The 27921-nt window shown below is 35.7% G+C and overlaps 2 protein-coding genes across 7 annotated transcripts in view; one reads left to right on the top strand and one right to left on the bottom strand.

Annotated features, from left to right (window-relative positions):
* The window catches only part of Atg10 (Autophagy-related 10), a 656137-nt gene extending 654600 nt beyond the window's left edge, over window positions 1-1537 (bottom strand). For 2 of the 4 annotated variants that reach the window (XR_011329775.1, XR_011329776.1), the window contains exon 1: window positions 1406-1537. The gene's annotated coding sequence lies outside the window, so the exon portion shown is untranslated. The remainder of the gene's footprint in view (window positions 1-1405) is intronic. The other 2 variants (XM_069813034.1, XM_069813035.1) reach the window with 1 other exon arrangement.
* Window positions 578-26129, top strand: GC (gamma-glutamyl carboxylase). Of its 3 annotated transcripts, none has more exons than XM_069813023.1 (11): window positions 581-900; window positions 7302-7557; window positions 8477-8632; window positions 9124-9249; window positions 10465-10650; window positions 12769-12932; window positions 13419-13583; window positions 15846-15982; window positions 17918-18049; window positions 19173-19524; window positions 23272-26129. In XM_069813023.1, the coding sequence occupies exons 3-11, from the start codon at window positions 8598-8600 to the stop codon at window positions 23700-23702; spliced, it is 1728 nt and encodes a 575-aa protein (XP_069669124.1). In that variant the 5' UTR covers window positions 581-900; window positions 7302-7557; window positions 8477-8597; the 3' UTR covers window positions 23703-26129. The 3 variants fall into 3 exon arrangements, with proteins under 3 accessions (XP_069669123.1, XP_069669124.1, XP_069669122.1); XM_069813021.1 differs by having other exon boundaries at window positions 9084-9249; XM_069813022.1 differs by lacking the exon at window positions 17918-18049 and having other exon boundaries at window positions 578-900; window positions 9084-9249.
* The last annotated feature ends 1792 nt before the right edge of the window (window positions 26130-27921 follow it).

Genomic DNA, 27921 nt, shown 5'->3' with positions numbered 1-27921 from the left:
TTAACACTATCAAAAGCCTTTTCGTATTCTATGAAGGTAAAATAAGTTGGTATGTTAAACTATTGTTTTTTTTTTAGTCAGCTGACTGAGTGACAGTATATATACAGTCTGAGCATGAATCCATGCTGCGCATCCAATGTCATTGTTTCTTTGACTGACTTCTTACGTTTTGTCATTATTCTAGCATATAAGTATATATAACATACAATATACCTGGGCATAGAATGCTAATACCCGGAGTGAGATAAGTGGACAACAGGCTTGGACCTCACATACACTCCTTCTCAACCCCAATTTCCCTTGTAAGGGCGCGTTTCAAATGTTTCTCCTTCCAAATTCCTCATTCATTAGTTGATTTGTTGAATCATTAAATTTTCTTCGTTTTGTTAAGAATTATTTGGGGGAAAGTCCCAAACTATACATCTCTGTGTGTAGTTTAGCAATAAATTTGCTCAGCTATGAAGCAGAAACACGCTGGGTGGAAAATAAGCATGTCAGCGAGACGTTAGACGCGGACATAATAAGGACGTGGTCAATTACAGCTTCAACTGTTCACCGTCGCTTAGCACGTCTAACTTCGTCCTACATTATAAGAACTTACACGAACTGAGAGCACACATGACTGTTTCGATCATCAAACATGAAGCCACTAACATCTCCCAAGTATAGCTTTGCCATGACGTCACGGTTACCATGGTAGCAGTTCTCCCGGCTATCGATTATTGTGCATGTTTTTCTGAACGTATCTTTATTCCTGCGGCGTCCTAAGAGCAGACATCAGACACCCACATGTTTGGTTACTATGGCAACGGGGAGATGACTTCCTACTGAGCTAACGCGACCGTCATATAAACATTATCTTGCAACGGTGGCAGCCAGCTGCAGCCAACGCACTGAAACGTAAGTAGACTACTCTTAAATTAAGCGTATATGGAAGAATGCTCCAATTTTGCATGCATTTCTCAGTTTAATACAGTCATAGATTAATACGCTAAATTATAATCTCACTTCATTAATACACATTTTATCTTTATGAATAATAAGTTAATTACATATTATAGTTCCTTACAAATTATCCATTAAGTTAGTATATACCCCGCATTGCTTTATATGCATCGTACACACGTAACACAATCTCGAACTGAGAGAGAGAACAATCTATCACACAAGACATAAGACTTCGTGATCTATGAATGACAGCTATTGTCACATCGGATGTTGACCATAGAAACATTCATGTAGTTTAGTATCGGAACACAAGATGGCAGCAATAATCACGTACCTCTCACATAACCTCTTTGCAGAGATACAAATACAAAACTTTTTCTGCCCCTGTCGTTTTGTCATTTATCTTAATGTTATAAATGTATCTAATAATGTAAATATTGTCAATTCATACACTTACGTGGTTATGAAACGACATGTCAACATTAAATAACTGAAATTCAAAACCAAAAGTTGGCACAATACATAACGCACAGTTCCTCTACATCAAGTAATGTGTTGACAACAGTGATGCCAACCTAATATTGTTCACCTCTTCAAACATACTTTAATGCTCGAAGATTCGTCTATAGAAAAATGTTTCTGCAATATGTAGATTTTTTTTAATTGTGTTTTTTTAACGACGCTCGCAACTGCCGAGATTATATCAGCGTCGCCGATGTACTGGAATTTTGTTCCGCAGGAGTTCTTTTACTTGCCAGTAAATCTACTGACACGAGTCTGTCGCATTTAAGAACACTGGGCCGGGATCGAACCCGCACCTCGAGCACAGAAGGCCAGCGCTATACCAACTACGCTCCCAGGCCGACTGCAATATGTAGAAGTACAGCATTTGTATTAACTGTCGAAGACATAGGTTGTCATTTTCCCGGATCTCATGTATTTTGGATTATTTTAACGCGATATCCCGTATTTTTCTGAATTAATTCAATTATATTTACACATGTGAACTAAATCATTTCTAGGTGTAGGTAATAGTTTCACATTTTTACTAGAAAATTCACTAAATAACTTTAAATTCATTTTCAAAAAGCGTTACTGAAATTTGTAATTCTAACAGGCATGGTGATTTTTCAGTTCAGCAGCAGATGTGAAATGTTTAAAAATTAATATATATTAATCAACTGAAAATGTTAGATACCAAAATTTAAATTTAATGATATTTCTTTATACCGTAAACTACCATATTGTGCATTAATTTCTAACACTCGGATCTCTCAAGGTAGTTAATGGCTGTCAGCTAGAGTAGCCGGGTTCTATGAATATTTGACTGCCTGTGAGAGTTTGATCCCCAGTTCTTCTTTTCGTACTCTTTAATGTCGAACTCCGATAGCAGATGATTCTAGGAGATTCTAGTTAATACTACTTTAAAACGAAAATAATGTAATCAATTAAACATCTTATGAACCAGAATGTTCCACAGCAGTAGCTATGAAAGCTTGAATCCTGACTTCGGTACAGGTAATTATTCACGGTTCGAACCTCTGAAACTCGTGACAGCAAAAGTGAATAATATCAACAGAAGAACTTAATATAAGATATCCCAGCAAGCAATATAGATCGACATAATCCAGCTTCATGCGGGTTGCCATTGATCTCTTATGCCGTGGACCATTTGATATATAATAGTCCGAATCCAACGTTTTTCATGGTCTACTCAGGTTGCGACGTTCTCATGGTAGTATTGCTAGAAGTGACATACTCAAAATGTCTTTAAATAAATGGGTAAATTGTGTTAAAACTCTATGTTGTCTGTTCTTTACAGGTACCTTCTTATTATGTCCGTTATTTATTCTGAATGAAACAAAACAAATTAATTTGAGGGACTGGAAATAACATAGGCCTACGTATTAAGAAATAATATAAGAAGAGCAAATGGCTTAATAGAACACTATCCAATTAAAAACGCGAACGCGACTATAAGAAACGTTGGAAAGCAGAAAGAAAATAAATAATTATTAACATAATACATTGACTGCACACGAAAACTAAAATTCTTAACATTCACGCGACAATGACAGTGGACGTTATACACACCCCAGATTCCAACTTCCAAACCATTAAATACTCCCACATGTCTGGACTGATATTTGGGCTAGGAACGTGTGTCACTACTTGCCTGCCCTAAATACTTAGTTATGACTTTTACAGAACCCGGAGGTTCATTGCCGCCCTCACATAAGCCCACTATTGGTCCTTACTATCATATCCCATCTCCCTCAAATCCATTTTTATTCTCCTCCCATCTATGTTTCGACCTCCCCAAAGGTCTTTTTCCCTCCGGCCTCCCAACTAACATTCTATATGCATTTCTGGATTCGCCCATACGTGCTACATGCCCTGCCCATCTCAAACGTCTGGATTTAATGTTCCTAATTATGTCTGGTGAAGAATGCAATGCGTACAGTTCTGCGTTGTAACTTTCTCCATTCTCCTGTAACTTCATCGCTCTAAATACTACAGTTCATTTTATAGTAAGTAGAATTATTGTTAGCGAACTAAAAAGAGCATTCATTAAAAGTGTTCTGATTGGCTGCGTGAGACGCATTCTATTACGCCGGTCTCTAGTGGAAGTCGTAGAAGTAATGTTTTAGAGTGGTTGATGGAGGGAAATCTCACCTGTTAGGTACTTAACTAGGGTGACCAGATTCACATCCATAAAAAAAGGACACAAAGCTTCAATAAGGAGGACTTTGATCAAAAAAAGAGGACAGAAAATATTATATACTTAGATTTATTTATGTTTTCTTTTTACGTATTTATTTAACGACGCTGTATCAACTACTATGTTATTTAGCGTCGATCGGATTGGTGATAGCGAGATATTTGGCGAGTAGAGGTCAAGGATTCTCCATAGATTACCTGACATTTGCCTTACGGTTGGAGAAAACCTCGGAAAAAAATTCAACCTGGTAATCTACCCAAACGGGGATTGAACCCGCGCCCAAGCGCAGTTCCGAATCGGCAGGCAAGGGTCTTAGATGACTGAGCTACGCCTTAAAGGCTTAAAAAGGAGGACATGTCCAGGCAAAAGAGGGCGTCTGGTCACTCTATACTTAACTATCTTCTCATTTAACCTACTCTAAAATTGCCACAGTCCTCACCTCTTGGACTTCTGCTCCAGTGATAATACTCGTCTCTATTTACACAAACCTTCATTGTACTTTTGGTACAGGGAAAATACTACAGACTGCATGGAAGGAAATATCTATGGGGTGAAGCAGTGCTCGCTTTTCATTTGATAAGTTAGCAGACGACTGTTTCGAGCGTCGCAGCGTTCATGGTCGCACGGTGTAAGTAAAAACAAAGAATAACAATATTGGATATATCTGGCAATACAATGTATGTGTCCTGGATCTCTATTGCGAGAAGATGGCCTGACCGATGCTTACTACATAATTACCATGTTTTCTTTTCTTACCTTACAAAGGAAAGAAAGTAAGTTTAAAAACGAGAAATCAGGAAGCGTGGATGAAAGAAAAAAGTAAATAAAAATTAGACTTTCATGACGTCATAAATCGCGTTATCATAACGGCGACACATTCACCGTATTTTCCGGTCTTTGTATTGCAAAAATCTGCCCAACGAAAGAATAAAGTGATGTAGACACGTGCACCATGAAACAGAACATGGATCCCTATATTCTTGCACACACAAGAACAGCAGCCTCGCCGTCCGTGATACGCATGCGCAAGATCGTCTTTAGTGAGTTGGCTCTGAAAATAAATTGTTTTGTTCAGTCAACTGTCCGAAGGCAGGTCTGAGCTTCACAAGTGATACCAACAAGGCATCACTTATGATGCAACTAGGCCAGGAGATAGTGAGATGGTCCACACCTGTGGAGTAACGGTCAGCGCGTCTGGCCGCGAAACAAGGTGGCCCGGTTCGATTTCCGGTCGGGACAAGTTACCCGGTTGAGGTTTTTTTTTCCGGGATTTTCCCACAACCCAATAAGAGCAAATGCTGGGTAACTTTCGGTGCTGGACCCCGGACTCATTTCACCGGCATTATCACCTTCATTTCATTCAGACGCTAAATAACCTAGATGTTGATACAGCATCGTAAAATAACCCAATTGCATAGGCCTACATCTTCGATTAGCTACATATTACACTAATTAGACTTGAGATACAAACAATTATTGTTCTTCCTCTGACACATATCATCAAGTGAGACGTACTAGGTAATAGATATACGTATTAGCCAGAACCTCAATCAGAGGCATCTGAAATTGAAGGTAGGCTACGGTAAATTGACGGGAAACGTGTCCCTGCACTTACGGTGGCTTTGCTTCAAGTAATACAGAAAATTGTGTTCAAATTTGTTCTTTAGTCCAGATAAATGTATTTGACTGCAATAAAGAATTTGTGCCGCAAATTGTTGACTGAATTTCAACAAAGAATGTATGCGCCCTGGACCATACGCATCATGCATAGATGACGAGACTACATTCAAGAAGCACGGAAGTGCCCATATTCTAATAGAAGTGTTGTACAATAGCAGTAAATTTGTAAACACAATTAGCAATAAGTTAGATAAATAAAGAGTAATAAAATACCGCCTCTGTAAATACTGATATTTTTTATACAAGATCTCCATTTTGAAAGCGCGGTAACTTAATGTTGACTTACTTTTCTGTAGACCACAGACAGCAGTAGTTTCTTGAGTGTAGGCCTATTTTTTCATGGTCTTCCTCTTCATATTATCCATAATCATATTATCACAATAAAACAAACACATTTACATTTATAAACCACCAAAGTCTATTAAAATACCGAAATCAAACGGACCATCTTCTCACAATATCGCGTACCCGCAACAATCGAGACTAAAGCGCGGAACACTGTTTTTTACTAGTCATATGTTTTCGTTTACTTCCGTCGATACTCGTCGATACTCGCCGATACCCGCGCTTTCTAGTGCAAGGACAAAAAAAACGCATAGGCAAGACTGACTACGTAATTGCGTAGAATACATACTGAATTCGACCCCAATTACATGTCACAGAGAGGCAAAGGCTAATTGGGATTTCCCGGTTTTTGATCGGGTCAAAAACTCTGTTAGAACTGATATTTAATCCTTGCTGTGAATTTCGGTGAAGTCCGGAGGGCCTAATTAATCAAATCCACTCTCCTCACCTCCACGCTGGGGACCCCTGGGATCTTTTAAAATGCGAAAGAGAGAGTAGTGTGCGGAAAGCAACGCCATTTATCTTTCCCAAGAAATACTGCAAACATGCAAATAGGAAAGAATGGAGAATACTGAGTCTGCAGTGAAAGACCTGCCATTTGGAATATAGTTGCCCGTACATAATTTTTTTAATTGGATACAGCGTTTTCCGACGCTGTATCAACATCTCAGGTTATTTAGAGTCTGAATAAAATTAAGGTGATAATGCCGGTGAAATGAGTCCGGGGTCCAGCACCGAAAGTTACCCAGCATTTGCTCTATTGGGTTGAGAGAAACCCCCGGAAAAACCTCAACCAGGTAACTTGCCCCGACCGGAATTCGAACACGGGCCACCTGGTTTCGCGGTTAGACGCGCTAACCGTTACCCCACAGGTCTGGACGCCCGTACAAAATACCTGAAACACAACCCATTGCTGTCAACTTCAATAATGATACACAATGAAATTCCAATGGTTGACTAAGTTGACTTAAGCCACAGTGTTATTACCATAGTATGCTATGGTTGCCACGTTTGTGATCAAAGTGTTAGAGCACTGGTTTTCCATCCAGGCGGTTCGATCCCCAGCAAGGTCGTGATGAAATTTGTGGTGAACAAAGACGTTGCAGATAGTTCTTCTCGGGGTACTCCCGTTTCCTTCTATCATTCCACTAACACTCTCCATCCTTCTGCATTTCATCTATCGTCTGCAATAATAAAATAGGCAGGGGTGAAGTGTTGGGGGTAATGCAGATTTCCGATGCTGATATAGGAAGGGATTTGGGCTCTGGGGCTTATCAGGCCACTCATCTGCGGATGGGAGCTGGCTCTATCAGAAGCTGAGGCAGAGTAGACCACCTGTCAGCGTCGGTTTCACGATGTTGTTTTAAGAAGGGCTTGGAACTCCGGGCCCCTGGGACTTATAAGGCTTCTCATCTGCGGATGGGACCTGATTCTATCACAGGTTGAGGAGTGAGGATAGCATTTGCGAGATATCTCGTGTACGAACAAATGAAACACCCTCCCCTATCTGCAGTGACGTATAAATCGGACAAAAGGAAATATAATTAATTATTATTGTTGGGTATAGTCAGATATTTGAAACACTGCTCCTCTTTTTTTTTTTCAGATGCTTGCAAGAAAAAAAAGAGGAAAAGCAAATTCAACTGCCACTTGCAATGAGGAAAGAAACAATAGGGAAGAAAATTATCAGTTGGCAGACAATATAAAATCATGCGCAAATGAAGGGAAAGGCTCAAATTCAAACATATTTAAAGTTGAATTTGAATTTTCATTAACTGATATCAAGAACTGGGAGAATATTATTCGTTTCATGTATAAGCCAATGGATCCTGCGTCACTTGGTTTGATTAGAATAATGTTTGGTAAGTGAATTATATTTTGATGGTACCAGTACTCATAAAGGAGTAAGAAAAGACCATGATCTATTCCAAATATTATTTTACTATAAATAAGCTCATAAATAATGCATTATCGGGTACTATACTAGAATTACAGCCAGTGTAACAGTTCGGTAATACCTGCTTAGATGAGTGCAAAAGGCATTCATTATCTCGACAATGCTACAGTAATTGTAGTTGTCTGTGAATGGCACCAGTAACTCTATTTTATTATTTGTTTATAAAAGTATACACTAATAGTATTGTTACATCGTTAAATTAAAGACATCTATTACGAATACACTAGATTTGCTCTTCATTGTATTTACCCTTATAATATGTACTGTACTGTATATAGTAAACTTCTTTTCACTGTCATCTACTAGAGTAAATGCTGAAACCCTGTTTAGCACAAAGCTGTAACATTTATCTCCCTACTGTCTAAATTTATGTATATAATATTTTATGAACCGGTATGTATTACTCATACTCAGAGTTTTAAGACTAAAATAATATTACCCAGATATAAATTAGTTAATAAAATTAGTTCAGTAAGGAACAGATCAATTCTAATGGCCACTACATTATATAATCTAAATTTCATGAAGACTATAATTTCATTATTATATAAGATATAGGTATTTTAGAATTCTGTTAAAATTGATTTGACGTGTTTAATTTTTGTAAATCTAATTATATTTTAAGATCCACCTACTCTCCAGAAAGATTTCACCTCTGTGAGGGTGATAATTAGATTTTATGTTGAATATCTTACTTTTAGATTACTTTTCGGAAGCACTTTTACAGTTACACTGATCTCATAATATGAATAAAACTATTGTAGGCCTATATTTTACAGTCATAGTGTAAGATTCGAATTAAAAGATTTGGATATACATTTCAGGTTTTTTGATGGTTTTGGATATTCCTGAAGAAAGAGGTTTATCTAATGCAGATATTAACTGGGGAGATCCGAATGAGTGCAGATTTCCTCTCTTCAATTTTCTTCAGCCATTACCATTGCAATGGATGTGCATTGTTTATCTCATCATGTGGATTGGTATCTGTCATCATGTCACATTTGCATGCTAAAACAGTAAATGTCACTCCACTTTGTACAGAGATATAAATGCCATTTGTTAATCATTATCATCCAGTGTAAGGTAACTATGAAGGTACATACATAGGGCCTAAGTTACTGGTAAGATAAAAATATTTTAAGCATTTCAAAATGATTGAAAGGAATGAATAAGAAAAGCGTTGGATTATTCTAAAACACAAACAGTTCTGTCACATATTTAGATGCAATTCTGCAACCATTTGACGTCTTAAGCAAAAGTCTCTAGAACATTATACATGGACGATTAAATTATGCAAATACCTAGTTTTGCTTGCAATTTAATTTGCTTTGTTCCATGAATACCAAATATATCATGTAACTATAACATGTTCTTTTTCCTATAATACATAAAGTTAATTTTCAGTAAATTCAATCTGTGTGATTTTTACAGGAGCATTTGGTATCATGCTTGGCTGGTATTTTCGTTTTAGTTGCCTTGCCTTCATAATACCATATTGGTATATTTTCCTACTGGATAAGACGTCTTGGAATAATCATTCATACTTGTATGGCGTGATTTCTATATTGCTGCTAGGCTCACAAGCTAATTGCTATTGGTAAGTACAGTGACAGCATCACTTTCTACTTAGATAAAAGACAAAAATACCGTAAACTGGGGTAAATTTGACCACAAAAAAAAAGAAGGATGATATTAGCTCTAATTGTCACTAAGAATAAATGATAAAAATTAAGTACTTAAGAAACGGATAAAAATTTAATTAACTTTAAAAACATATTCAGTGCATCTCATATCATGATTCAAATTTTTCTCGATCAAATTTATCCCATTTGTCAAGTTTACCTCAGTTTACGGTACATACCACTACGTGTAGGGGAAAGAGAAATAGAATTACTTATTCTTAAATTATTTTATAGAATTGAAAATCATTTGAGGAGTTACATACAACTTCCATATCCTTAAGCCCTATGTTCATGAAATTTAATACGCTTACTGTCTGAAAATTATTGCTCTTTTGAAGGCGTATGTAACCCCTTAAGTACTATAACAAAGAAATTGACATATTCTTACATGATAACATCATCACTACTTATTAAAGAGCGTTTACAAACCTTATATTCTGTTAGGTATCTCACTTTCACTGTTACCAGTACCCTAAATAAGATGGTTGAAACATTATGTTGCAAATTAAAACGGTAATAGTTAATATGGAAGCCTCCAAACGTTGATATATAATGATCATAACACTGGGGTTCTTCTCGTATATCTTCTTAACATTTCTCTCCCCCAGTTGACTATGTATTAAGAAAGTTTAATGTCTAAGTAGATATTAAAGATTGTGTTTGTTGTTGATGCTGCTTCTTTCTTCACCCATTGGTGTTGAGGTTTACTTACTTACTTACTTACTTATGGCTTTTAAGGAACCCGAAGGTTCATTGCCGCCCTCACATAAGCCCGCCATCGGTCCCTATCCTGTGCAAGATTAAGCCAGTCTCTATCATCATACCCCACCTCCCTCAAATCCATTTTAATATTATCCTCCCATCTACGTCTCGGCCTCCCTAAAGGTCTTTTTCCCTCCGGTCTCCCAACTAACACTCTATATGCATTTCTGGATTCGCCCATACGTGCTACATGCCCTGCCCATCTCAAACGTCTGGATTTCAAGTTCCTAATTATGTCTGGTGTTGAGGTTTAACTTATTTTTAATATATATTTTTTAATTTACGTTGTAGCTATATTCTTATATCCTGTTTTGGTAAACTATAAAACAATTTTATATGCATGTACGGTATTTCATTTCTTCTTTCAGGTCCTTGGACATTCTTTTAGGCAGGGTTAAAGAAAACACACCAGTGCCACTATGGAATTATTTTATTCTGCGATTTCAAATTTTTTTACTATATTTCTATGCCGGATTAAAAAAGATGGACAAAGATTGGTTAGAAGGTTACTCAATGAGATATCTCAGCAACCATTGGGTATTTGGACCGTTTAAGTAAGTGATGTTATCTTTAAATTAAACAATATTTCCGAAAATAGTGTTAGATTAATTTTGTTCATATACGAGGATGCAGTGAACGAAAATACAGTTATTGTTTTACATTACGTAGTACATATTGATTTATAACTTTTCTATACAGTTTGTGCAAGTTCTACAGTGCTAATTGTTAGCTTTCTTCTGATTGCACACTTCGACCTGCACCATCTAGCAAAGATTATCATTACACAAATTTCAAGAGTGTATCAATCATCTCAGTAATCCATTTTGAATCTTGCGTACACCACTTTTAACACTTGAATATAATTAATTGATGAACTAGTGGACTTACTCGTGTTAAATATGTAATATTTGTCCGGCTTACAACTGTTTCAGTGCTTCACGCACCATCATCAGAGCCTACTAGATCGCGGCGTCATCTCGAACTTCTCTGCCTTATAAGAGGATGTGTTTTATTGTTGGAAGGTGTTGAAGTGTGGAGTCGAATAGTGTGTGTGTACTGAAATTGATCTGTGTGTTGAGGATTTGATCGGGGTGTGTTTTAGTGTGTTTGTATATTTCGTATTGTTCTAGTGTGTTGAGTTTTTGGTTCTTGGGTTGTGTGTGTAGGATTTCCATGTCCGTATTTATGTTATTGTATGTATGGTTAGTATTGGTTATGTGATCGGCGTATGTAAATTTATTGTGTCCTCTGGTTATAGCTTTAATGTGTTCTTTATAGCGTGTTTGGAATGATCTGCCTGTCTGTCTTATGTAGGTGTATACAAACTCACATGTAATAGCTGCGACAAGTTCTACATAGGACAGACAGGCAGATCATTCCAAACACGCTATAAAGAACACATTAAAGCTATAACCAGAGGACACAATAAATCTACATACACCGATCACATAACCAATACTAACCATGCATACAATAACATAAATACGGACATGGAAATCCTACACACACAACCCAAGAACCAAAAACTCAACACGCTAGAACAATACGAAATATACAAACACACTAAAACACACCCCGATCAAATCCTCAACACACAGATCAATTTCAGTACACAAACACTATTCGACTCCACACTTCAACACCTTCCAACAATAAAACACATCCTCTTAATAGGCAGAGAAGTTCGAGATGACGCCGCGATCTAGTAGGCTCTGATGATGGTGCGTGAAGCACTGAAACAGCTGTAAGCCGGACAAATATTACATATTTAACACGAGTAAGTCCACTAGTTCATCAATTAATCATCTCAGTAAAATATACGAGGCGTGTTCTTAAAGTAAGTTCCAAATGGATGTAGTAAGTAAACGGGAAGATATTTACAAGCCATTTTTGTTGCACTGTATTCCCCACACTTCAATTACTTCTGAACATAATCTCCACCATTATTGAGGCATTTATCGAGTCGTGGCACAAGTCTTTCTATCCCCTCATTGTAGAATTCGCCCGCCTGCGATGCGAACCACTCCCGCACTGCTGTTTTCACTTCATCGTCGCCATCAAAATGTTGACCATCGAGGAACTTCTTGAGGTGCAGGAAAAGATGAAAATCACTCGGAGCCAAATCCAGGCTGTAGGGATGATGGTCAATTTGTTCCTATACTCATGAATTTTTTCCATCGACAGCACGCACCAAATCGTCATTGATCAAAGATGACCGACCGGTACACTGCTCGTCATGCACAGAGACGCGGCCCTTGTTGAACTTCCTAACCCATCTCCTGACCATTCCATCACTAATGGCATCATCACCATACACCTCACAAAGTTGACGATGAATGTCAGCTGATTTGATGTTTCTCGCATTCAAGAAACGGATAACAGACTGCATCTCACAGTCGGCGGGGTGCTCGATCACTTTAAACATTTCAACTGATCACAACTAACCACACACACACGGACTGAAGCTCTGAAACTGCATGCACAGCTTGCCTGAGGACTGAAGAAGAAAACACGCATGCGCAAAATAACGACTGCAGCGATGCAACGGTTATAATTGAAAACGGAACTTATTTTAAGAACATGCCTCGTAGAATATGACATTCAGAGCCAGCATAATGGCTATAAACTATCACTTGAATTTCAAGTTTGAAACAATGTCCTTTTTCATGCAGACTTTTCCTGACAACAGAACAGGTGGATTTCTGGATTATTCATTTAAACGGTTTCGCTCTCGATTTGAGTGTTGGATTTCTTCTGATATACAAGAAAACAAGGCCAATGGCTTTATTTGTACTAGGTTTGTTCCATATAATGAATTCAAGACTGTTCAACATTGGTGAGTATCTTACTTCACTTACCAATAAAACTGATATAATAAAGACTTCAGTAATACGTATTCATATCTCAATCATAGTGTGCCTACTCACAGATCGAGCAGTGACCATGGCAAGGTTTTCAAATTCAAACATAGCCGAGGGAAATGGATTTTAAAGGGCGATAAAATCCTTAAAATAGCTCCCTCCAGAAAGGAAGTAAAGCTAACAGGTCCGTGTCATAGATTTATGACGTGACAGAATCCTGTTTTTGATAGATGACTACATGCAACATTTGTATTGCAGAACACTCTCAGAAAACACTAACTTCCACATTTCTTTCACATATAAATTTTGTCTTCCCTCATAGGATTGAATGATGAGAAACAACATTTGGAAAGATTTTGGTAAAAATGGAAATATGTAGTTATTACTCATTCAGAATTATAGGTGAAAAAAAAATACATTTCTTGAGGAAGTTATATTTATTGAATATTTGTTACTTTCAGGAATGTTCCCTTATGTTTGCATTGCAACAATGCCTATATTTTGTAATGCGGATTGGCCTCATAAAATACTAAAATTATTTTCATTACCAAAATCAGCTACTGATGATGCTAAACAAGATGTAAGAAATACTTCAGCTCAACTAAGTGTAAAGGAAAACAAAATTGGTAAGTCTAGTGGCGAAGAATTTGATAATTGTGACTAATGATTTAGCATTTCAAGTAAGATCATGATGTTAATTAACCATCTTTACTTAAAAAATAAGTTCGATTCATGTACATGGAGACTCCAAATATTTTCTCTTCCTCTCCTATTCTTATTTTCTCCCTATTATGGCAGAGGAAAGAGAAACATGATTAAAGTTACAAGGCAAAGCCTTTGGAATTAACTGACTGAACAACCAACCGATTCATAGGATGCATATTTTCCGGGCTAGAGGGCCATGGTCTGTCGGTGTTACAACCAAACGTTTCGTCCACTACTCCGGTGGACATCTTCAGTGGCGTGGTACACGTGTGTGGAGAGATCTGCTGTGTGTATCAGGAACTGGCATTGAGACTGGTAGCACGTCGATATTTAAGGTGTGAGACTGTTGTTGCTTGTCGTCGCCGCGGTCCACACCAGTGGCTTCGGTGTTCTGATTGTTTGTCATAGTGTCTAATTGTCGGAGAAAGGATTTGATGTGTGTGCTTCTGAGGGCCAGATACCAAGCTTTGTTGACCTTGAGACCTTCCTCCTTACGGTTAAAGTTGTTTTTGTGTTTATGAATTTCAATAGCTTCCCGATGTAACCTGGAAACTAAGTAATTTACAATATACTTACTTGTATGACTTGAGGCTTTCCCGGCTAGACATGGTCCCACATCACTTCATTCCCTAAAGAAGATGGCAAAGCTAGCCATCGAAAGCTTGGAAGCAAATCTCCAACTTACCTGGCTGAGAACCCGAGAAGAGTTATTCAATATACTTACTTACTTACAAATGGCTTTTAAGAAACCCGCAGGTTCTTTGCACCCTCACATAAGACCGCCAATTTACAATATACTTCATAAAACAATTTTATTGTAATAATAAACTTTGAAACAGCGAACAAAAACATGTGTGAATTGTTTGAACATGTTAAGAAAGACTGCAGTTAGTGCTGGCATTCAGGGGGGAATTGGCAACATTTATGTTTGTCTCAGAAAGCAGAAACAGAGATTACCCCATCCCTCGAGTGGACAGAAAAGGTTGGGGGATCGTCTTACTTCAAAAGGCAACTGCTCAGCGTACGGTAGCCTCTGTCTTTAGCTGGGGATTTACAGAACCATCCTACTATAGTACTGTTGTAACTGTTGTGTTTCTTAATAATTTAGGTAAATTTCTGTTCAGAGTCAAAACTAGATGGGAAAAGAAGATAAAAGAACTAGGTATGTGAAGACAGATTACAATGTGAGAGAATCCTTCACTCTGCAAAAGCTACCGGTATTAGTTAAGGAGTAACCAAATTAGTAACTTGTTAAACAGTTTAGTAAACAAGTGAAAAGATGACTTAGAATAATAACAGTAAAACATTTGGGATGGTAAATATAGTAAAGTGAGTTTATTATGATATTATTTCGGAATATGTATTATATATATATCTTTCTTGTGTTAAATTCTATCATATCTGGTTAGCATGTTTCGGTCTGTTATGGACCTTCTTCAGAACTTGTTGTTGCGCCTTTGGTTTGTTTCCTGTGGGGGTGTGTTTGTGTAGTGTAATGTGGAGTCAAAGAGTGTGTGTTCTGAAACTAACTGCTATCTACAGAGACATCAACACAGACATGGAAATTCTATACATCCAACCAAAAAGCCAGAAACTAAACACACTAGAATAATGCGAAATATACAGACACACAAAAACACATCCAATTGAAATTCTCAATACACAACTCAATTTCAGAACACACACACTCTTTGACTCCAGATTACACTACACAAACACACCCCCACAGGAAACAAAACAAAAGGCGCCAAGACCAGCAACAACCAGTTCTGAAGAAAGTCCGTAACAGACCGAAACATGTTAACCAGGTACCGGTACGATAGAATTTAACAGAAGAAAGACATATAATACATATTCCGAAGTGATATAGTCTTAAAAGTTGTGTAATCAAGATGTATGATATTATTATTTTTTATTATTATGATTATTATTATTATTATTATTATTATTATTATTATTACTGCATTCGTGTTGTGTTGTGTTTTATAGTATAGTATGGTAGATATGCTGTAGGCCTACTATACTGCTATTAGCAGAGCTGTAAAATTAAGAAGTAGTTCATAGGCTAATACTTGTGAAACTTGTATGTTATATTTACTTTGTATATGAATGCCTCAAATCTGCCATGTCCAGATAAGATTGATGAGAAATAAATAAGTAAATAACTGTTGTGTTTGTTCCAGGACAAAGTATTAAGAAACTACAAGATGGTCGTAGGGACACATTTACAATTGGCTGGAAGCACAAATTAATTACGTGTTTACTCATTAGTCACACTGGTCTACAAATATTTCTGCCTTATTCTCACTTTATCACCAAGGTGAGTGCATTTCTATGAGAGCAACAAAAATACTGATTCAAGATAATTCAAATGGAAACCTATCTCGATCATGTTGAAATTTAAACTAGTCATGATTACTATGCAGAATATAAGTGAAGAATGAGTTTACAGCCTCTGAGTAGTAGAGGAGCGGAGGAAAGGGGCATTAAGATTTAAAATATATATATATATATATATATATATATATATATATATATATATATATATATATATATATATATAATTGAGTATAGTAAGTTACATACTATAAAGAATGTTAGAACTGTACTTCTAATATTAAGATATTCCATTTTTAAAAACACGTAAGAAATAAAAACGAGCTAATTAATGACTTTGCTTAAATGAAACCAAAGCTGGTAGTGGTTGTTACCTATTGTAAGTATCTAGAATTTTTTTTAATTGAAATTAAAATGTTTTATCAATAAAACTGTTTGTGTTCGTTTGTTCGTAGCTACGTCATATTAACAGCAAGTGCATGTAAATTACATATTGTATAGATAGGATAAGAAGTTAAAACTCTATGTGAAAACTGGAAATGTTCTGTAAAGTGGGGTAAATGTGACCACAAAACAAAGAAAATTTTAAACAGTATCGGCCCTATTTGTGATTTAAAATAATACAAAATGGAGAAAATATAATTAACTTTATAAAAATATGTTCAGTGCATCTGATATCATGCTTTAAATCACTTCTTTATGGTCAAGTTTACCCCAGTTTACGGTATGAAAAAAGTTCATTTCAGAGCAAATAGGAAGCGAGTACGCCATACATATACCCTATAAGATCTTCTCTAAAAATTCTTGTTCCTCTCCCTTCTCCCCCAAGTAAAAACTGAAATGACGTCCCTGAGTGTGGCACTGTATTAATTAATATATCTGAGATTTAAAAGAGAGCGGCTATGATTGTGAAAGAATTCGAGGATTGTGGCAAGACAGGACTTTGTGGAGGCAGCTATGTCCTGAGACGATCCACAACTGAGTGGAAACGTCTACTGATGATTATGATCTCTAAGGATATACAACAATGGACGTTGTTGTTCTATGTAGCTGCATGCAGTAGACCACAGATTGTAGATATTGAATTAGAATTGCTATGTATTAGTCTTTTTGAGAAGCAGCTAATGTCTACTAGTACCAAGTTTTTCAGAGCACCACATTTCTCATGTCAAAATAATATAGCTAATTTGAGATCCATCTCCTCTTTTCTCTAATTCGGGAATGAAGTGGCTCTGAATTTGCACACCAGTAATGTGGTGGAATCTGATGTTCTTATACAAATACTTCCAGCTTGTTATGAAACATTTTAATCATTCACCCAAACGACATTGCAACCAACATTTTCGTTGAATATGAGTTAGAAATAGAATTGCGCTATGTATGTCCTCCTGCATGTGATAGGAAACTGTTTTTGCCTAAATCAACAGTTGGCACCATTAGATCCTACAGATATTTGAAATTAGTGTTTAGTAGAACATTATAATTCTTACAATTTTTTTACTCTCCTTTTTGTTGGTGACACCATTGTTCGGGTGAATGATTTATTTATGAATATAGTGGTTCATATAACTGTATAATAAAAGTGACAACAATTTTTATTTTTCAAGCTTCCAACAAAATTAAAAGTCAGCGTTATAAGAAAATGCATAAAAACAGTAACATGAAATATTGTACAGATATTCATAAATCAATTTATTATTGTAATTACTCAAAGCTTATGTACCCAGTACTATTTTTTAACTAAGTCTATGCATGTAACTACAGTTACACTATGGTTTGTTAGTGATTTGATGCTTTGACCTGTATAAATCAAACTTAGATATTACAAATACTTAATCTTCAATTTTCACCTATTTCCATAACGCCGATATATTGCTGGACTTCAGTGACATATTATATTCACAATTTATTTTTTCAGGGATACAACAACTGGACAAACGGGTTGTATGGTTACTCGTGGGATATGATGGTTCACACTTGGGACACTGTACTGGCTGTTGTAAAAGTTGTGGATCATGAAACAGGGCAGGAACATTTTCTAGATCCAGAGGTAAACCACGATATCTCAGTTACATTTGTATTTACATGTTACATTTGTATAGTTCGTCTACTTATATTTTTCACTTCAAATAAGACATCCCAGTACAGTATCCTATATTTAGCGACTGTTTTATTTCCTTAACACTAAAATATACAAATATACAATATACTGAAGAATGACCTGTGTGTTGTTACTCACACAAGAATACGACATTTTCATACTTTTTGCTTCTGAACATAGAACTGAGAAAAAATGACGACTGATTTATTTATGAAAACAAAAACATTAATGTAAGTAGGCACCTTTTAATATATAGGAGTCATTTGTATTGTAGTATTAATTTTCTTTAGGATTATCATATCGTCAGTCAAAAGGGCAGTAAATAAGCTTTCGGAGTATGTCACAAAATGATCCAACAACTTCAAAAACTACAGAAAAGAATTCAATTGCAATGGATACCTGCACATTGCGGAATTGCTGGAAATGAAACTGCTGACTTTCTTGCCAAAAAAGGATCCAATTTAATTCAGAATACAAATTAAAAATAAATATAAAATCAAGCAAAACCAAGCGGTATGTACCAAAGCCAAAGATAAAAAATGGAGCATTTTAATAAAAAAAACCAGAAATTATTCCAGAAATCCCACGTAAATCTGCAGTAGCAAAATTCAGACTGCTTACAGAACACGATTATTTGGCCAAACACTTGAATAAAATAGGAATTTACACAAATCCAAATTGCCCTCTATGCAACAAGGAAGAAGAAATGACTGAAGATCATCTCATAACCTGTGAAGTTCTACCTGATGGATCCACCACGGGGAAATATTGGAGAGCAAGAACGCTAATGGCTTCATTGCCAAAGCCCGGCATTAGATAACAACAACAGCTTTCGGAGTTATGTTTCAGTTTCACTAATATTAACATCACAAATTGTTAAAGATTAACATCACACATATTTTTACAAATGTGTGTGTATGTGTGCGCGTGTATGTGTGGTTGTGTATATATGACAGCTTTGAATGGTAAAGTTCTACTGTTTTTCATTTTATCACTCCAGTTTGTTTCCCATACCAAATTAAAGAATATGATGGCAGTTACTACATTGAGATGGTGTAACTTATGTTTCCAGGCGTGGGTTCAAACAGACCGCTGGGAGAAGCATGCTGACATGGTAGTCCAGTACGCCCAGTGTCTCAAGAGAAACCTGATGAAAGCAGAATCCATGGACAGCAATAGATTGAGTGGCAACATCTCTATCCATGTGGACGTGTGGTGCTCCTTGAATGGACGCTTCCAGCAACGCATGTTCGACCCCCGGGTGGACCTGTTGACCGCTGACTGGTCGCCAGTCAAGGCAGTCACGTGGTTAATGCCTTTGCTGACTGAATTCAGTTCCTGGCGGACGCAGATTATGGACATACAGAGGGAAGTTTATTCATGGTCTGAGTACAGCGATGCCATATTTGTAGCTGACTTCCCAGGTAGGTGTATGCAGAAAAAATATTTATGGGACTTGAGAATCTCTCTGTTCCTCTCCCTCTCTTCCCTTCCCTCCCCCTTTCTCGCTTTAGCTCCCCTTCCCATCATTATCACTATTATTATTATTATTATTATTATTACTATTATTATTATTATCATCATCCGTAACGGAGCATTAGGCCCAGTACTTGTGAGGACGATGATGATGATTATTATTATTATCCGTAACGGAGCATTAGGCCCAGTACTTGTTAGGACGATGATGATGATGATGATTATTACTATTATTATTATTATTATCATCCGTAATGGAGCATTAGGCCCAGTACTTGTTAGGACGATGATGATGATGATGATGATGATTATTATTATTATTATTATTATTATTAATTACAATTTCAAACAATTCATCATTGGCGTCATATTGATGTGTGAATAGTTTTGACTATCAATTATTGCATTATTGTCTCTAGACTAGGCCTCATGGAATGAGGAAGCAATTATGAAGTAATTAACGAGAAGGCTCTGTCTTATTAAATTTAAATGCAGGGCGTGTAAAGACAGAAATATTTAACACAGTCTAATTCTAAAGTATAGTACCGTAGTTTCCCCTAACTATGGTCCACATTTTTCACATTTTTCTTTGTATATTCAGTACTATTCATCCAGATTAAGTGAAATTTTGGCTTCGGACTCTTGTAAGTTTATATTAAATAAATATTGACATATGTGTTTTAAATTATTTAATTACAAGTGTTAAAAAAATAATAAGCATTGGTACATAGTTGTATTCTGAGTAGCCCAACTATGGTCCACTCATATATTCATGCTTGAAAGCATGAATGGACTATAACTGGAGCTGTAATTATTCGTAAATCAATAAATTGAGTTTCTAATTTAAGGGTAGAAACATAATCTAGCACAGAAATATTAAAAATAAATGAAAAGTACATGGATTCTTTTTATTAGTACACATTACATAAACACTCAATAAACAAGTGAAATCTGAAAGTCATTTTTCTGCAATAATGAACAACTACACTCACTGGCAAAATAAACCCTGCCACCTAAAGTTTCTCAATTTTTATGAGGTGAGAATCAGAAAATCCTTTATGAAAAATGAAGAAAACATTGCTTCCCAGAAAAAAAAAAACTTACAGTACCGGTATTCATTATCATTTGCGCTATTATTTTCAACGCCAAACAATGGGTATAATTAAAAGGTGTAAAAACTTACAAATTATATCAATTTTCTTCCAAATGTTAAACTGATTTTGTGGCCACCCAGGTGTTGGTAATAGCGGGCATTACCTCCCCGTGACTGTATGACTAGTTGGCCCAGTTTTTTTGAAGGCGAGTGTATATCAAAGAACAAAATTACGGTATCAAAATAAACTAACACATTCTTAGCAAAATAGTATGCAAATAAATACAATGTTAATGTTATTTATCGTACTGAGAACTACATTCATTAGGCTTATTTCGACCCTTTGAAACTCCACTTCTCTTGTAATTCTGAAATTGAATCATAATCTGTATCCAATTCAATTTCATCGCTCTCATAGTCACTCACAGGGACGATTGTTTTCCTTCTACCCTGAAGTTTTCGTTTTACCGGACTATCATTCGTGCTAGTACCATTGATGCTGGAACAGCCTGTTTCTTTTTTTACTTGACTATAATGTTAAATGGTGTTTTAGAATATACTGAGATACCGTATTTGCAGAAGTAAATAATCACATTTTATTGAAACAAATATTTCAAAATGAAATACAACTATGGTCCACGAAAAATTGTGGTACATAGTTGAGGACTGACTTCTAGTCTTGAGGTTAAACATTTTTCACGCAGAGTCCTTAACCTCTGCCAGTGTAATTATTACGTGAAAGTAAACACTACATAGCAAGGTTTAATTGTACAAAGAATCATATATCTATAATTTACCAGTTCTACAGAGGAGAGCTTAATAAAACAGACAATCACAAATTGGATGATTTTGTGTCTTCACACATTCAATAGAACGATGCACACTGACCTTGTTAAGCATCCATATCATTGCCACGTGTAATGGTAGAGAGAAGCATCTATGGGGAACATAATTCCACCACAGTGGCGCCTTAAATGGCAAACACCGAACTCTTGGGAGACTAAGTAGTACATAATGCGTTTTGGACCATAGTTGGGTGCCTGGACCATAGTTATGGGAAATTACGGTACTTAAATTTGGTATTAATTTCCAAATTAATTCAATTCTCTGTAATGACTGATGATATATTTATTGATTACAGTTTCAAACAACTCATTCGTATCATATTGATGTGTGAATCGTTTCGACTATCAACTGCATTATTGTCTCGAGACTAGGCCCTCATGGAATGAGGAAGCAATTATGAAATAATTCATGAGAAGACTTCACCTTGATAAATTTAAATGCGGGGAGTATACTCGAAAAAACAGAAATAAAAATAAATATAGGCATACAACTTTTATTTCAAATTCCAAACATTCTTACAATTCCAACCATATTCACAGTAACAATCACGAACAGCATAAACGTTTCACGCAATTAAACGAATTTGATGAATCCCACGTCACTTTCATTTGAAGATTTTCATCTAATGATCGTCGTGGAGAAACAGAACCGGTATATTACGATACACAGTTGGGAAGTGCTTTTAACAAAATCGAGGAAAAATTTGAAAAACGAGCAGAGCAAGTTTTTCAATTTTCGAGATTTTGTAATGCACTTTACAAAAGTGTATTGTACAACATTTTTTGCGCAATTATATTTTTAAAATTGCAAATACAATATATTTTGCATAGCAATATTATTCCAAAGCCTTCACAAAACAGCACTGTAATGGTAACTAAGTAACAATAAGTGCACTGTAACGGATCTATTTCAGTATACTTTTATGTTATGAAGAATGGTTTCCCTAGCAACAAGTTTCTGTGTGGGAATTCCAACTTTCAAGGCCTAACAACAATAACTGCAAATACAACAAAAAACACGATCGTGCAAAAAAAATGTTTCTTGCATCTAGAAAAATGACACTATAACAACTAGTGATGGGATTTCTTGTCATCTGGTCTATGTCAGATGAAAACTTAAAAGAGAAGTCGTGTTTTAATTGGGAAAGTTTTCGACAAAAATGGTGCGGAATTAGAAGCTATCTTTGAAATTTCACCTGTGCCAGGGTTCTTTCCTGTATAGTAAATTTACAATATGTGACCCGTGGTTTTACTTCCACCGATAAGACTTTTATCGTTGATCTAAATGAGGGGTTGGAAAGCAATGGTGGATTGTTGATGTTTAGATGAGGAGTTTAGACTTTTTCCATTGCTGGTTGTCACAATAAAAAAATTAAGACACAACGTGGTTCTCCCTTCGTCTTCAGGTGGAAGGAAGGAGAGAAGAGAAAAAAACCTACTGTTGGGATCGTTACGTACAGCTATTCTGTATGACTGATCAGGCGATAATGTCACAGACATACAGAATAACTGTACGTAACGATCCCAACAGTAGGTCTTTTTCTCTTCTCTCCTTCCTTCCACCTGAAGACAAAGGGAGAACCACCCTTCGAAACGTTGTGTCTTAATTTTTTGATTGTGACAACCAGCAATGGAAAAAGTCCAAACTCCTCACCTAAACATTAAGACTTTTATCTCTCTTGGTTGGAGTTCCACCCGCGAAGTTCGGAGCCCATAGTACTGAAGACAATAAATAACAGCATTTTGATTTGTTTCAGGTTTGACACTCGAAAACTATATTGGTGAAGATCTTACCAATATAACATTGACGGTGTTAGAAGGCGAAGTGATAGTAGAAGCAGGCGATAATGTCACAGACAAACATAAACAAGGCAGAGGAAACAAAATACTGAGGCAGAAAATCTCAAAAGGTGAATCCATGGGTGTTCCTGCTAGACTGTTTCACAGAGTTCACACTGTGTCCGCAACACCATCGTGTTACATGTACTCCTACGTTAACCACACACGCCAGCTGCAAGAGGAGCAAGGCGACACACCAGTTGCAGATGTGGAGCACAAGAGTAGAGGCTTGTGGCGGGAATTTACATTTCGACTGGAAAACATGGCAAGAGCAGTTGGACTTGTCAGTAATGCGATCCTGAACATACTGTACTCCGTTCCAATGGTGAAGAGGGTCCGTCTAGTGTAACAGCAAACTAGTTTTTAAAGCATTCAGTACTAGAGTGCTTTCAGAAGTATTACTTATATTTAAGTGACATACCGGTATAGTTTATGTAAACAAATTCAAAATATAGCACTTAATGAAGCATGAAACAATAAAAATATTCAGTAGAATGTACTGCAATTCATTCTATCATGATCATCTTTTCTTCAAAAAGCTGAACAACAATTTGGGAAAAAGCGTCAATCAATCAATCAATCAATCAATCAATCAATCAATCAATCAACCAACCAACTAATCAACCAATCAATCTATCAATCCACGAACCATCAGTTATAATTTAAGACATTGAAAGTTCGATATTCTTCCACACCACACACGGGACTGATGTCTGATTTGTTTTGCTTTATTTCGTGATCAACAGTTTTTGAAAACATGTTCAAAATATTATTTTTTCACCCCCTAAAACTTGTGTATTTAGAGTTTCTTCATATATTTAAAGGTAGAAAAACTACAAGCAATGTTCTATACTTTTTACTCATCTAGTTTATCTTATAATGAGGAAAGAAAGTTTTTCGAAACAAATCTCACTGTCTGAAATGAAATTAAAGACGCAAAGAACTTCAATTCTGGAAAACATCACTTATTTAAACGCACATCCATACATTTTTATATCTATACTCTTGCTTCATTAAATGCTTTGTATTTTTACATGATTATACAACTTCTGCACAAAAATGAGTGCCAAACTGTACTATTTTATAGATAAACCCTTTTATCAAGGCTTCCACTGTGAAGAATCTGATATGTGCGATTGAGATGCTGTAAATTCAACATAATCAACCCAGTTAATATAGTTCTAGAGTCTGAGGACACAGATATTACAGATGAACGTCATTCAAGCCCACTGATTTAACACAGATAGTTTCATAATGGGTCCCATTTTTTTTTTTGTTTTATCTTATCCTGTCATGTAATCTGGGTACTGAAGTTACTGATCATTTCTTCTAGTTGAAGGAATTGTGATAATATCACAGTACGGAGGAAGAAATAAGATATTTTCAAACAAATATTGCGAATATCCATGCAGTCTACCCAATATTTTATATAACCCAATCTTGCAAATATTTAGGCTGCAAAAGTACACAACAAATTAAGCGCAGAAGTATATGGTGCAGAAAGAAACAGGAAACTTTTACATCGTATTGTAATCGTAAGAGATCATTTTTATTAAATGAATTCAGAGAAAATTTGCATAGACAACAGAGCCACGATTATTGGTCACAGTATTTACCGATGGACAGATTATCCAATTTCCCCCCCCCCCCCCTGCAGAAAGAAACGTTATTACAAGCCTTTACCCTTACACAATATTTGTGGCCGTACTGTGCAACTTCTATGCAAAATGTCTTCCACAAGTGTCGAAAGAAAACGTGTTTGATGATGCCATTTTTATAAAAATAATGGTAGTGCAGAAGTTTAAATTTAATTTTAAATTCTTTATAAATGAAAATATGAAAACAGAACGAATAATCACTATATTATTTTAACAACTGAAAATTTGGGTTGAAAATTGTATAATATATTCATTGCAACTTAAATTTCGTCGTTGATTTTATGAAACCTGCTATGTGACTTTACAGAAAGTAATTTTTCAGGAGGAAGAAAAAATTAATTAAAAATCGATGATGTCTTTTATGTTCATCATATTCACCAACATTTTCTACAGAATTACTTCATATTCTTATGTAAGTCCATTGATTTTTAATTAATTTTTTCTTCCTCCTGAAAAATTATTTTCTGTAAAGTCACATAGGAGGTTTTTATAAAATCAACGATGATTTGTTCTTGATGATATATAATATGCAATTTCCTTCAGAAAGTAGGTCTATATGGACTGGATTGAATTGTGTTGTCAAAAATGCTGCCAATTCTTTAAAAATATATGGAATGTGGGCCATATGTTACAGACGAATAGATATTCAGCATCTTTGACCGAGTTCACTCAGAAACCTATTAAAATTGTTTCAAAAATACATTAATTTCAGTTTTAGTTAAAATTCGTACAATTTTGATCATTTCGTATGCTTGATCTTTGTGATATAATTCTTTATATTGCATGATTATAACCAGGAGTATTATTATAACACAAGGACAACTACAAAATTCGCAGATGTGGAAAAGCTGGCAGAGTTAATGTGCTGTGCATATATTTATAAAACTTTAATATTTTTATGCTCATTTTTTTTTTTTTGCTTCTGTGATAGTAGTTAATTGAACATTTTTCATTGTATTGTATTATTATTTAAAATAGGTTTCCTTAAAAGTAAGCATTATTATGTGAAAAAGAAAATGTGTAAAGAAATATTTAAATGTAATAACATTATCCTTGGAAAACAAGTTTATTATAATCATATGAAATGAAATATTCAAAATATATCTTTATTACAAAAATTTGCATTTAAATTTTTTGCCTAAATGGTGCTCATAGTTTTGTCATGAATTGATAAACAGATTGAAACAAAAATGTCATACCAGTAGGCTACAGTAATTTTAAATTGATAAACTATAAATACACCGCAAAGGGGACAGGCCAGAAAATTGAATAGAAAAATGAACTTGACCTAGGTACAGTAGTCGATATCTTGTTAAGTGAATTTGACACATGCTGGATGGACATGTGAATAAAATGAGGTTATACTTGTTTTCTTACACCGTAATTAAGGAGGCCAATATCCGAGCACAGAATACATGTAAGACGTTACTTAGGTTGTTTTAGGATAGAATGTAATCAGTCAAGAATAATTACTGGACAAGCATCAGTGTTAGGTAACACATTGTGGCACATGTACCACTCGAGTTATTTGTATGGCCTTAGACACAAAAAATGACCAATCTTTTGTAGCCTGAATTTGTCTAAATCCACCTTCAGGTAGCATCTGGTTCACGCTATTAGGGAAAGGATGTTTATTTTGCACCTAATGCACTTGATATATATGTATATAAATAGACAGAAAACCCAACAAACAAAACAAAGGAGAAACAGAGCAGAATCTTGCATAAGAAATTCGTTCATGTGTAAACTTAAGGTCTCACGGAATCAACCAAAATCTTTCGAAGGAGACTTAGCGTTTGGCAGCCATCAAATTTTTTTATGTTTAATATGATACATCATCAATCTTCAATCAAACTTCTTAACGTATCCAGGAGGATGATGATAATGAAAAGTCAACTGTAACCTTCTAACAAATGAGGTCAAATGTGTTGCAAGGCTGTGCCTTGTGTGACTGATATTGATGACTTTAACTTGCTTCTTTTAGTATTACTTACTTACTTACAAATGGCTTTTAAGGAACCCGAAGGTTCATTGCCGCCCTCACATAAGCCCGCCATCGGTCCCTATCCTGTGCAAGATTAAGCCAGTCTCTATCATCATACCCCACCTCCCTCAAATCCATTTTAATATTATCCTCCCATCTACGTCTCGGCCTCCCTAAAGGTCTTTTTCCCTCCGGTCTCCCAACTAACACTCTATATGCATTTCTGGATTCGCTCATACGTGCTACATGCCCTGCCCATCTCAAACGTATTAATAATAATAATAATAATAATAATAATAATAATAATAATAATAATAATAATAATATTAATAATATTAATATTAATAATAATAATAATAATAATAATAATAATAATAATAATAATAATAATAGTTTCATTTAATTTGTCAGAGTTAAAGCCATAGGGCCTTCTCTAACATGCATGCTGTACAACATAAACTGACTATCGTCACTTTACACAAAGTTCAACAATGAATTCAGCAACAGATCAGACTCTGAGAATATGGCAACATCCAACCATGTGGAAGGAAGTAGCATCAAAACTTTTAAATGTAGCAAGAGTGGCCACACAAGAAATAAGAAGGTATGACATGACTAATAGTTCATGGAGTGTCATTTTACACTTAACGTCAATTAATATTTCATCCTGCATCTTGCACTTAATAATAGCAATGTATCTATAGTACTTTCATTATTTATAGAAAAGTATACACCCAATATATTTATTGATAGAAGGGAGTGAAACAGAGTATACGATTGGTGGACTTGCAGCCAGATATACCACCAGAAATAGACTCAGACAGTTCTGTAACTGTCACCAGATTTTATATGGCATTCAAGTAAACCAGAAAATCTTGCCAACTAGGCTTCTCCGAAGAGTTTTGCAATACTGACTTAGAAGGACT

This window comes from Periplaneta americana, chromosome 16 (assembly GCF_040183065.1).
Source record: "Periplaneta americana isolate PAMFEO1 chromosome 16, P.americana_PAMFEO1_priV1, whole genome shotgun sequence".
Classification (NCBI taxonomy): domain Eukaryota; kingdom Metazoa; phylum Arthropoda; class Insecta; order Blattodea; family Blattidae; genus Periplaneta; species Periplaneta americana.
Note: the sequence above shows the minus strand (reverse complement) of the source record. Positions and strands in the feature narration are given on the sequence as shown.

What these genes read in the sequence shown, in the direction of transcription:
- GC (XM_069813021.1), top strand. Translation starts at nt 7,302, where the DNA reads ATGCTTGCAAGAAAAAAAAGAGGAAAAGCAAATTCAACTGCCACTTGC. An exon ending in TTCAAGACTGTTCAACATTG is followed by an intron (nt 12,933 to 13,418) that starts GTGAGTATCTTA and finishes TGTTACTTTCAG; the next exon opens with GAATGTTCCCTTATGTTTGC. An exon ending in ATTCTCACTTTATCACCAAG is followed by an intron (nt 15,983 to 17,917) that starts GTGAGTGCATTT and finishes TTATTTTTTCAG; the next exon opens with GGATACAACAACTGGACAAA.